The sequence below is a fragment of the Tupaia chinensis genome, unplaced genomic scaffold (genome assembly GCF_000334495.1).
Source record: "Tupaia chinensis unplaced genomic scaffold, TupChi_1.0 Scaffold000597_1, whole genome shotgun sequence".
Classification (NCBI taxonomy): domain Eukaryota; kingdom Metazoa; phylum Chordata; class Mammalia; order Scandentia; family Tupaiidae; genus Tupaia; species Tupaia belangeri.
Window position 1 is genome coordinate 2,284,621 of NW_006160114.1, and position 11,503 is coordinate 2,296,123.

General features: G+C 40.3%; 1 protein-coding gene across 1 annotated transcript in view; it reads left to right on the forward strand.

Moving 5' to 3' along the window:
* B3GLCT (beta 3-glucosyltransferase) overlaps window positions 1-11,503 on the forward strand; it is a gene marked incomplete at its 5' end in the record, with an annotated part of 135,537 nt that overhangs the window by 29,004 nt on the left and 95,030 nt on the right. Inside the window, 1 exon segment of the mRNA XM_027775679.1 lies at window positions 6,354-6,463. Coding sequence (XP_027631480.1) covers window positions 6,354-6,463 — 110 coding nt within the window.

The window sequence follows — 11,503 nt, forward strand, 5'->3', positions numbered from 1 at the left end:
TGTCCCCAGGCCCGGCAGGTCACCATAGAGCCTGGTGCATGGGCACCAGCAGCGTCAGAGTGCCTGCATGGGCTCACACACAGAAGGCTGGTGACGGCCTTCAAGCACCGAACTGTCCTTTTTGCTCTTTCAGCTTACTGGCTAGTTGATAGATGCCCTAGTGTGCGGTTATTCTCAACAAGGAAAACCTAACTGGGGTGGCTCTTTGTGTGTGTCTATGTATACATATTTATCCGTCAGCTTTAAATCACAAGGCTGCTTGTTATTTACCTTTTATCAGAAGAATGCCATATTAATTTCTCATCAGAAAAGCACCAGTGTGATGAAATCTATTCTGGGTAATTTCTGACCAGGAAGATTAGCACTTAGTACAGTGTTTGGCTCATAATTGATGCTCAGCATCAGATGACATAGAAAGCCTTTGGTTTTTTTACTTTCAGAGACAATTCTTTCTTTTCCAGGCAGCCTTTTCTAACTGTCTTCTGTGTTCCACTGCCTTTCTTGAATGTTCTCTACATCTCACCCTTGCTTTCAGCACCGCATTGGCCACATTGACCCTTCTTATATCCTTGATGGATTTTTTTTTTTTTATCTTTCTTTGCTATAGCCTGACACACTATTTTTTTTTTAAAGTGTATTTATTTTGAGAGAGAGAGATACTCTCAATAACGTCTTACCACGCCATGATCTTCCTCCTAGCCTCCGAGCCAGCCAGTGTGTTCAGGTCACTCTGGGATCTAAACGTGGGGCCTCCCATCTGGCTCTGGTATTGTACAGTGGTGTGGCACTGTGCCTTGGCCACGCTGGTCATTACTATCAGGCAGTTCGTGTGCCACCTCTATTGCACAGTCCTGGAGAAGGAAGAATGGTGGTGCATCTTGAGTTGCGACAGTGGTCACTGAAGGCAAATTGCAGTGAGCTTAGGGAAATGTAGCCAAGATGATAAAGCCAAGAGTAGTGGAGTTGAGTGATTTTGCTCTGGCAACTGGGCAGTAGGAGTGTAAGAGCCTGGTGGTAGGATGGTGTACACTGAGAAAACAGCTAAAAATAGTTAGTGAGATGAGTTCTGGGGTCCAGACTGAACCCAAATGTGATTCAACTGAAGGAAGGCTTATGCTGTGTCAGAAAATACTTCTTGGTGCTGTTATAAAGAAGAGCAGAATTGAAACATATAAGCTGATCTCAGCACCAAACTGTACTTCCCTGACTCTTTTTTGGGAATGAGTTTGAGCTGAGTAGCATGTAAATGGCCTCTTGTTCATTATTATCAGGGTTATGGAAGCTGGGTGTCTCCTTCCCTTTACCCTTGTCCTCCAAACACCACCCCCAACATGTCTTATTCTTTAGCCATACTTAACTGTTAATATTTTCAGGGCTCTAAATTTGACCCCCTGTTCCATACTTGGACTGCTCCCTCTGTGAAGAAGGTCTTTCTACCCCTTTTTTGCTTGTCCGTAGGACATAGTGTCCTTATCTCCTCCTCTAGAAAGGCCCTACTGCTTGGGCCCCACCTGGGTTCTGTGGCCCTTTCCCAGTTTGAAATGATTAATCTACAGTAAAAGTCTTTCTCTCTCTCTCTTTTTTTATTTTTAAAGAGATTTTTGCTATAGGGCACATGCCGGGGGGAGTGGCTACACCACAATGTCTTCTCCAGTTTCCTCTCGGGATTTTAGGCACACACACACACATGCCCCTGATGTGTTTGAAGTCACTGGATCCAGACTTGAACCACTGTCAACCATGTGGGACGTAATCACTACGCCATCTGCTGGTCCCCAGCCCAAGCCTCTTAATGTGGCATATAAATCCTTCATGATCTGATTTGGCTGACTCTGCCTCCCTCTCTTACTTTCTCACTCTTCTGTCCCACCATCCTTTTCTCAGAAATGCCCAGCAGGCTCCCTAGTGGTCTCCTCAGGAAAGCTGCAGAAATAAGGCAGTTGGCTTTCGTAACCCCACTGCTTTCTCTGCCACTGATCTGCTACTTCTCTGCAGGAGTCAGCAGAAAACTGCTGCTTTTTAAAGGAAGCTCGGGAACGCCTCTTTCCTCCTCCTGAAGCTGCCCTTGCACTTGCCCACCTCCCGCTCCAGAAGCATCTCTCACTTCACCCCAGCTCTGTATTTGTAATGGCCTTTCTTCTGAACTAGGCTCAGCCATTGAAGTGCTGCAGTCACACTTACTCATTTTTTTACCCCAGAACCTTGCACTGAGAAGATGTTTGCTCAATGAATACATGTAATACGCATGATTGAACTATGTAAAAAGGAAGGGGCCAGTGTGATTTCTTGGTCGTTATGTCAAAGAGAGATGGACAAATACAACTCAGAGCATGACCCAGGGATATGGAAAGGGGGATAATTGCTTCTTCTCTTCTTGCAAAGCCCTTTCTGTTTCTGGAGGAGCTGTTAATGTGGCTTTGCTGAGCTAGTGGAAGTGGCAAGAGTTGGTTACTGTGGTGGTCATAGATTAACCTTTTCACAGTCCTGCTCATTTAAAAATTTTATTATAAAATATTTTAAGCTTATATAAAGTTACAAAGAGTAATATGATGAATATCAACATATCTACCACCTACATTAAGAGATAAAAATGTTATTAATACAGCTGAACTCTTTTAACCAGTATTCTGCTTTGGTATTTAAAATGCCCATGTAATCCTTTACACATTTACAGATATGAACATATGTGTATAGTATAAGTTTGTATATGTGTTTATATTTGTGCAAACTATTGACTTATATAGTTATTATTTTATAACTCTTCTAAGCATCCTATCTGTGGGATTTATCTACAATATCCATCTGGATTGATACACGTAGTGCTAGTTAGTTTTTATTGCTGTGTAGTGTTCTAATTCATATATCTTGTTAGTAGATATTTGGTTGCTTCCAGTTCTTTCCTCTTACACAATGCCACTGTGAGCATTCTTGTTATATATCTTTGTATACCCATGTGAGAGTTTCTCAAGGATCATTAGTAGGAGTAAAATTTCTGCTTAATTGGGAATGTGCATATTCAACTTCATTACATTTTACAAAAATAATTCTCTGAAGCTTATTTACTTCATACTTAACAAAAAGAAATCTTTCTAACTCCTCTCAGATATGTAAGTTTTATATTCATGTTTCAGATGTAGTAGATTAAAAGTAGCATTTCTATTGAAACTTAAGATGCTCATTTAGGGGGTCAACAGGTGGCAAGGTAGTTGAGAACTCTGGGCTCTCACATGGCGGACCGTGGTTCCAGTCCTGGACCTAGCAGCTTGCTTTCTCACTTTCCCTCCCTCCCTCTCTCACTCTGTCTCTTTCTGGTCAAATTAAAATAACTAAATAAATACAGTTAAATAAATAATTCTTTTTTTTTAAAAAATAACTAACTAAATACAGTTAAATAAATAATTCTTTTTTAAAAAATGCTCTTTTAAGCCTTATCCATGTATCTTATGTATAGGCCCAAGAAACCAATTTAAAATAAAAAGAGTATATGGAATGTTCATATGTATATAAATTCCTAAAGAAAAGGAAGTACGTTGTATTCAGTATTGTTCAGCATTTAAAAACAATTTTATTGAGTTTTGACCAAAGAGCACTTTGCATTATTTTTAGGATCTAGATGGCTCACTGTGGAGCTATCTGTTGTATGAATATTAGAGTGAGTGAATAAAAGAATGGAGCCATAGAACTGAACTTAACACACTCAAACATCCAGTCCCAAGGAATACAAAGGACCCCACATAGGCTCAACCCAAGAAGATCTTCCCCCAGGCACATCATAGCCAGATTGACCAAAACCACAGACAGAGACAAGATACTAAATTTGGCATGAGAGAGATGTCAAATTACTTTCAAAGGCTATCCCATAAGGCTAACGTCGGACCTTTCATTGGAAACGGCGCGTGCAAGGAAAGAATGGGAAAACATATTCAAAGTATTAAGTGAAAAACAATTTCAACCGAGAATGAGATACCTAGCAAGATTGTCCTTCATATGGGAAAAAATAGACAAAAACATTCTCAGGTAAACAAAACCTGAAAGAATTTACCAACACCAGACCAGCTCTCCAAGAAGTGCCAAGAGAATGGCTAGCCTCATAGTAGGGACGAGTTCAGAGTTAAATGTTAACTTTTAGAGTTTAAATGGAAAGATCAGACCATAGTAACACTGCAAATTCAATAGCAGAGAGGTTAGTCATGAGTCTGAACTAGTGAAATAGAATTTTTTTGACTATAGACTAAAACGTTACCGATTTTCTTCAATGCTTTGATTTCATTATTGAAGGATTTTTGTCTTCTCTTGAACTGTTGATAGGTTTATCTACAGACTATTTGAACTGAATCCTAACCTTTTTCCTGGCTTTAAACTTTAAGTAAATTTCTCTTAACATTTTTAAATTTTTATCTATTACAACTAAAACTGTTTTTCTTGAAATAAAAAATGCATTAAAAATGCCTATTAATACCTATTTAATGACTGTGGTAAGCTATATGGCCCCAGCAAGGTGCTCCTTTACAGTATATTTACTTTACTCACTAAGGTTTATGCCCAGAATTAGACATGTGTTATATATATATATATATATATGAACATATCAGTTGTGCTTGCTATTGGAAGTTTTTAAGTTAATTAAGATCTTTAGTGGATCAGTCAAATGTGAAAAAAAAAAAGGCATAGGAAACAACTGTACATAAAAGAGACAGTGTGGGAGAAGGGGGAGAATTGGCAGAGGGTGAGAAGTAGGGAGTCAAAGAGGGGGAAAAAAAGCAAAATATATAAGAAACAAGAAATAGAAAATTATTTGTTGATGATAACATTTATGGTAATATCCTTGATTGAGCCAATATACAATGTATTCTGGATGGAAAATCTCATTTTGTATACTGTATTGATGTACACTGAACGACTGAAAAAAAAAAAAGAACTGAACTTAAGAACAATAAAATATAATGGAATAAAGTTAAAATCAAATTAGTGTCCCTGGGCTGAGGTATTAAAGTAAAAGGCTCAAGGTGAGAAGAAGGTCCCCGCATTGATATACTATAAACCTAGCTGGAGGCTACGTTTATGTGACGTCTACCTTTTGTCAGCCAGCATCCCATCTGGTGTCAGGGTGCTGACACAATGGCTGTTTGTATCTATTTCTTTATTACAGACTCGAACCTGGGGAAGCCTAATGTGCTGTTCCAGTGTGTGAGCTGAGCAACCATGCTACTGGCAAGACCTCTGGTGGTCTTACCCAGCCAGGAGGGTCTGACATATTAGCATTCCAACACCCCCCCCCCAACTTGCCATCATAAAAGGCTAGCTGCCTAGAGACCAGTCTCTAGTGGGCTGGTGAGTTTTGCTGGTGTGGTAGTGTTGCTGTTTTTTTTTTTCCAACACTTTTTGCTACAGCCTTGCTGCTGTGGACTGTTGTGGCTGGTTTCCTAAAGATACCACTTAATTCTGACTAGGCGCTTTGTGAGTTAGGGTAGGGATTATTGCATTATTTATTTGCACACCCCTGTGAACTCATGGGATATCTGCAGTAACTGTTGAGTGTTACCTTAAAGGGCCAATCTGGAACATTCTTGAACTCTAGTGTATTAGTTTGCTAGAGGTGCATAATCAAGTACCACAAGCTGTCACTTTAACAATAGGCATATTGTCTCACAGTTCTGGAGGCTGAAAGTCCAGAGTTGATCCCTTCTGAGGGCCCTAAGGGAAGGGTCTATTCCAGGTCCTTCTTGGCTTGTCAATGATCGTCTTCACATTGTCTTTACTCTATGTGTCTGTGTCTGTGTCCAGTTTCCTCTTTTGTAGGGATATCAGTCATGTTGGATTAGGGCCCACACCAGTGATTTCACTTTAACTTGATTACTTCTGTAAAAACTCAATTCCAAGTAAGGTCCAATTTTGAGGTACTAGGTTTAGGACTACAGTATGTGAATTTTGGGGTACATAATCCAACCCATAATTGGTAGCAGGGCAGTGTAGGATTATGTGAAAATTGTTAAAGAGTAATTATAAACTTTTGATTTTCAACAGCAAAGGAGGTTAGTGTTATAGGCATTTTTATACTTTTGCATATTTATGGTTATTCTTTTGGACAGACATGGGAGCAAATTCACAGTTTGTTACCATAGACTTGGCCTGGTATAGTGAGTTTATTTACTTGTCTAACTTCTAGAAGGGAGGTTTTTGAAAACAATTTAAAAGAGAAGATTTGTCTCTAGAATTGCATATAAATTGATTTTTTCCCCCTTAGAGTTTATTGCCTGAAGGCATGTCTTAGAGTTGTCTTTTTCTTTTAAATTTTTTCAAGTTTATTTCTATTGTTAAAAAAGAAATACCTGAAAACTTTTTTTTTGTTCTAGACTTAAAAGGAATTGTATTTGTCATCCAGAGTCAAAGTAATTCCTTTCATGCAAAGAGAGCAGAGCAATTAAAAAAAAGCATCCTACAGCAGGCTGCAGATCTTACACAGGTATGTAGAGATGGCTTGGGATGTCTGCTAAAAATTATGTATTTCTTGATATATTTGTGTCTTCCAAAGTCCTCAGTCTACAGAGAATCAATTTATTTAGATGAGAATAACTTTTCTGATTTGATTTGCTTATTTAATATTGGACATTTATTGTTGAAAATGCTTTGGTTAGTTCCTAATGCTCAGAGCATCATATTTTAAATTATTGGATATATATTTTAAATTGAAGATAATTATATAATTAGGTAGGAATTTGGTGGCTTTGTCATGAAGTATGAGAAAAAGAAGTAGAAGAAGTAACTTTTTAAAGGCAGGGCTTAAAATAACAGAGATAATTAATGTTCCAAAATTTGGTAACAAGTTCCAAGGTAATTTTCATGTTGAAATAACACTTTCATTAATCTTAGAGTGGTGCTCTCTCTGAGTCTCTTAATCTGTTTTTTAATTGGATGTCATTAATTGGACTTTTGATTTGATTTACAATGTAATATCTTAGAAGGATTATGGAAAGAAAAATTCATGCTTCCAGGTATATTTTAATAACATTTAAAATAGGCGTGAACTGAATCCCACAGTGCTCTGACTAATGCTGGAAGTTTGGAGTGAAGGAAGATCTGCCTTCCTATATTATTTTAATAGATGCTCCCTTCTTCAGCCAAATTAAATAAAAACAAACAAAAAATCACTCCTTCAAGACTGCTGCTTCACATTGCTCTGTCTTCAAGACTAACATGCTTGTCTGTAGCCCAAGACCATCTCTCAGTTCTCTCAGGAATGAATTCTTTGACAAGAGATGTGTGTTTTTGATAGATTTCTTTCTATTAGTGGGTGCTAGAAAATAAAGGTTTGTAAATATCAATGGAAACATAAGCAAACAGCATTTAAAGGCTAAGATACTGCTAAGAACAAAGTTTTTTGTGATAGCCGTTAAGCGCTTTGCATGGAAACTTCATCAAACCTCGCTTCCCTGTAAGGACTGGTTCTCTGGTTGTCCTACTTGGCACATCAGACTTTCTCAAGGGACAGAAAAGAATTACATACCATAGACATTGGTCTTGGCAATTGGTGATAATAGCAGTTTAATGAGTTTAAAATTCTTCATCATTTGGAAACCCAACCTATACTAAACCTGTCTGGATTTCATCAGATAAGCATGCAGTCACCTGGACCAGCTAGCTTCTGCCACCTGCTTTGGTAGAGACACCAATGGTGGGGCCAAATGTAGGCTGCTGTGGGGAGAAAGGGGTACCAGCAACCTGAATGATCTCTCAGTTGGGTTGAAGCAAGCATTAACTGGATTTAGCTCAATCAGTCGAGCCTTGGCATTTACTCCAAATTGTGTAATCAATGTTGACATCATAACACAGTTAGACATCACTTATTCATGTATGAATTAAGAACACACTTCTCTCTATGTACATGCGTGTTCCTCTGCTACAATAAATGCCTTCTACCTTGCAGAGAAGGCTCATGTTTTCTTCAGGTTATATATCTCCCACATTTAATCCACACTAACAGTCTTTGCCGTTAGCATGGATAAGGACAAGTCCTTTGCATACCAAGTCCAGTTGGCTAAATATTTGCCTACTGTTTATCAACTCTGTTTTTTTTTTTTTCCCCTGACTGTGTGTGTGTGTGTGTATGTATGTGTATGTGCCAGTGGGTATTCATTCTTGGCTCTGCTCTCTGCCTACTTTTCCTTCTTCACTCTCCTAGGAAGAGCAGTTTCCAGAGCACTTTGGAGCTGGACAGTGTTCCCGGGTCCTGGTTTATAGTGGGGATAAAGCTTATGGGTACGTCTTGGTAGGAAGCGATAGAGATAATAAAATGTTCCTCTTTCTTTTCTCCCCTTAGGAAAAATAATACTTGAGAGGATGATGCTAGAGGCTGGGTGTACCAACTTCTCTGGAAGACTCTGGGGCTCTGCAAAGGCTAGAGCTCTTGTACACGACCACTGGCTGCTTAAAACTGACACTGGGCTCTGAGGGAAGATGGTTAGAGGTTCTCATTTAAGCTGAACTTGGCAATTTTATTTAGGAACAAAGACTGTGTTGTTTGGACCTCCTTGGTGACTTTCAGGAAGTAGGCAAGATGGCAGGCAGTCAGAAGGTGCAGTGGGAAGCTCTAATCTTTGTTCCCTTTTGCCAAGACAGTTGTACTAGGCCTTATTAACTGAAGTTTTGGTCTCTGGACCTAGCTTCGTCTTCCACCACTTACCTTTTTGGACTTTATTTGCCAGTTTTTTGCTTTAGGGTATATATGTCTGCCTGAATGAGGCAGGTCTTGGAGAGAGGGGAGTGAGAAAGCACCCCCCGTGAAGGATGATCATGCTGCAGTTCCTTCTCCATTTTCCTTTCAGGATCTTGGGCACACACTCTTACGTACCTGGTGTGTTTTTTCAAGCCACCAGTTCGGGACTCGAACTGTGTGATCAGCTATGTAGAATCCAGCTGTCCTAAGCACCATACCACCACCATGATCCACTGTTTTAAACTTGTGGTTCCAGGATCACTTTGCTATGCTTTTGTGGTTTTGCACATGTTTACCCTGTCTTTTTATTGTGCTCCCAAGTCCCCAGAAAGCCTTTCTGTGCATCTTCTTGACCCTCAGTGGAAAATCAATCAACCAACTTTCCCTTTGGTTCCACTTCTGTATCTGTACATGCTTTTATTGTGTACTTTTCACTTTGTGTGTGTGTGTGTATATATACATACATATATAGACATATATATGTTTATATAGATATACATATATATACATACATATACATATGTGTGTGTGTAATATATATTTTGTAGTGGAAGAGAGAGAGAAAGAGAAGTATTTTGGAGTGGACCTTACTATGTCACGATCCTTTTGCTCGCCCTCCCAGTTACATAGGATTATAGGTATGGGCTGTTTAGGTTGGTCTGCAGCCTTAACCTGGGGCTTGCACATGGCCCCAGCCTTGCACAGCAGCACCTTACCACTTGCATGAGGCCACCTGGTATTATTATTTGTTACTGTCTATCTCTTCTACAAATTTTGAGAGTAGAGAATGGCACGTTTTATTATAAAAAACAAAAAAATCCCTTATCAGTCTTTAACATGATAGTTGAATCCAATAAATTTAGCAAATCAAAATGAAAATTTACTTTGAGTAAATTATTTTATCTTTTATTTTTGTTAATTCTTAAATTGATGATATCCAGCCTCTCTCCTATTTATTTCTCTCAGGGAGATTACAAAATTAAGATGTATAGGGACCAGCAGATGGCATAATGGTTATGTTGCTGGACTCCCACATAGTCAATGGCAGTTTGAGTCCCCAGCTGGGCAGCTTAAAACTCATACTGGGTATGCGTACATACATGCCCAAAATCCCAACGGGAGAGTGGAGGAAGAGGGATTGTGGCCACCCCCCCCCAGGGGGGGTAATTTCTCGCTTTCTGTCTCTGTCTCTCCATCTCTCTGGTAAGCACATGTGCCCTGTAGCAAAAAATTTCTCTTTAAAATTAAAAAATGTATAGAACAACAAATTGGGTATGGGTTGGAACTAAGAAAATACAGTCTCCTGATTAAGTGACTCTTTGAAAGGTATAATAATAAAAAAGCCAGAAAATTCACTTGCGTACTCAAAACAGACACAAAGGACTTAAGAAAGATGGAAGATTTACTACTATTCACAAAAAAGGACAGGTGATGGGTGAGCTGGGGCAGGTCACTCCACTCCAGGTCTGCCTGTCTTGCCACTTGGGTTAAGGATTTGGTGAAGTCTATGGACATTCTGCATTCTAGCCTGAGACAAGCTGCCTTTTTTAAGGATGTGACCTCAGCATTGTATGTATCATGCCTCCTTCCATCCCATTGTCCACATGACCACGTGGCACCTAGGCTAGGAACTATAATGTCTGGTAATGTGGCTTTGCGACCTCAAGTCTAGCCAAAATTCAAGGGGTTCTTATCACTAGAAGAAAGAAGGTAGGTTGGATACTAAGAGACAAGTAGATGCCTCTGCCAAAGTCAGGATTTTGTTTACACATCAAGGACTCACCTAGTCTTCAGAAGAATTTATCTGTGAACATCTCCTTCTTTCATTTGATATACTATGGGCAAAGTGCTGGAGATAAAAAGATCAACGAGATATAGTCCTTGTCCTCAAAGAATGCACAGTCCAGGCGAGGAGCCAGGCCTATAAGCAGGCAGTTTCAAAACACAGTGGAAATGCAGAGATAGAAGGGTGCAGTTAGAGACACAAAAGGGCCCCCCTCCTTCCTCCTGGGAGCTCAAGAGGGGCTATGATGTTCAAGGAGGGATTTCTGAAGGAGCCGAGACCAGAACTGAGAGTATGCCTTAAGCACTAGCTAAGTTGAGGATAGGGGTAGGAAGGGGGGACTTCCTGATAGAGAGACAGCAGGTAAAGGCAGCCAGTGATAAGCAGGCATGGTGAGTGTAGGTGCTACATGCTGTCCTGGTGGGCGGCAGCATGGGCAGTAAGTGGAAGCTGTGGGAAAAAGTTGGACATGATTGTAGAACAATTGTTAGTCTTTTGGGAGCTAGGCCTTTCTCGGACTCTTCAGGGGCACTACTGGCATGCTGAAGGTTGCAATAGAGTCTCTGGCCTCTGGCAGTACATGTAGGGGTGACTCCTGGTCACTGTTCCAACTAAAAATGCCCGTGGTTCAGGATAGCTGCTAAGGAGAACTGTGGGGGTGGAGGGTAGTAACCCCTGGTTGGATCTGTGCTTGAAAACCTTCCCTCTGGTGCTGCTTTAAGAGAGCCTGGGCAGGGGACCAGCAGTTAGTGTAATGGCTATGTTGCTGGACTCCCATGTAGTTGACCGCAGTTCGCATCCTGGACCCGGTGACTTAAAACTCACGCTGAGTGTGTGTGCGTGCATGCCCAAGATACCAAGAGGAGATCAGAGGAGAAGGGATTGCGGCCATCCCCCCTGGAGGATTTCTCGCTTTCTGTCTCTCTGTCTCTCTGTCTCTCTGTCTGCCTGGCGAGCTCACGCACTCTTTAGCAAAAACCTCCCCTCCCACCACACCAACAAAAACA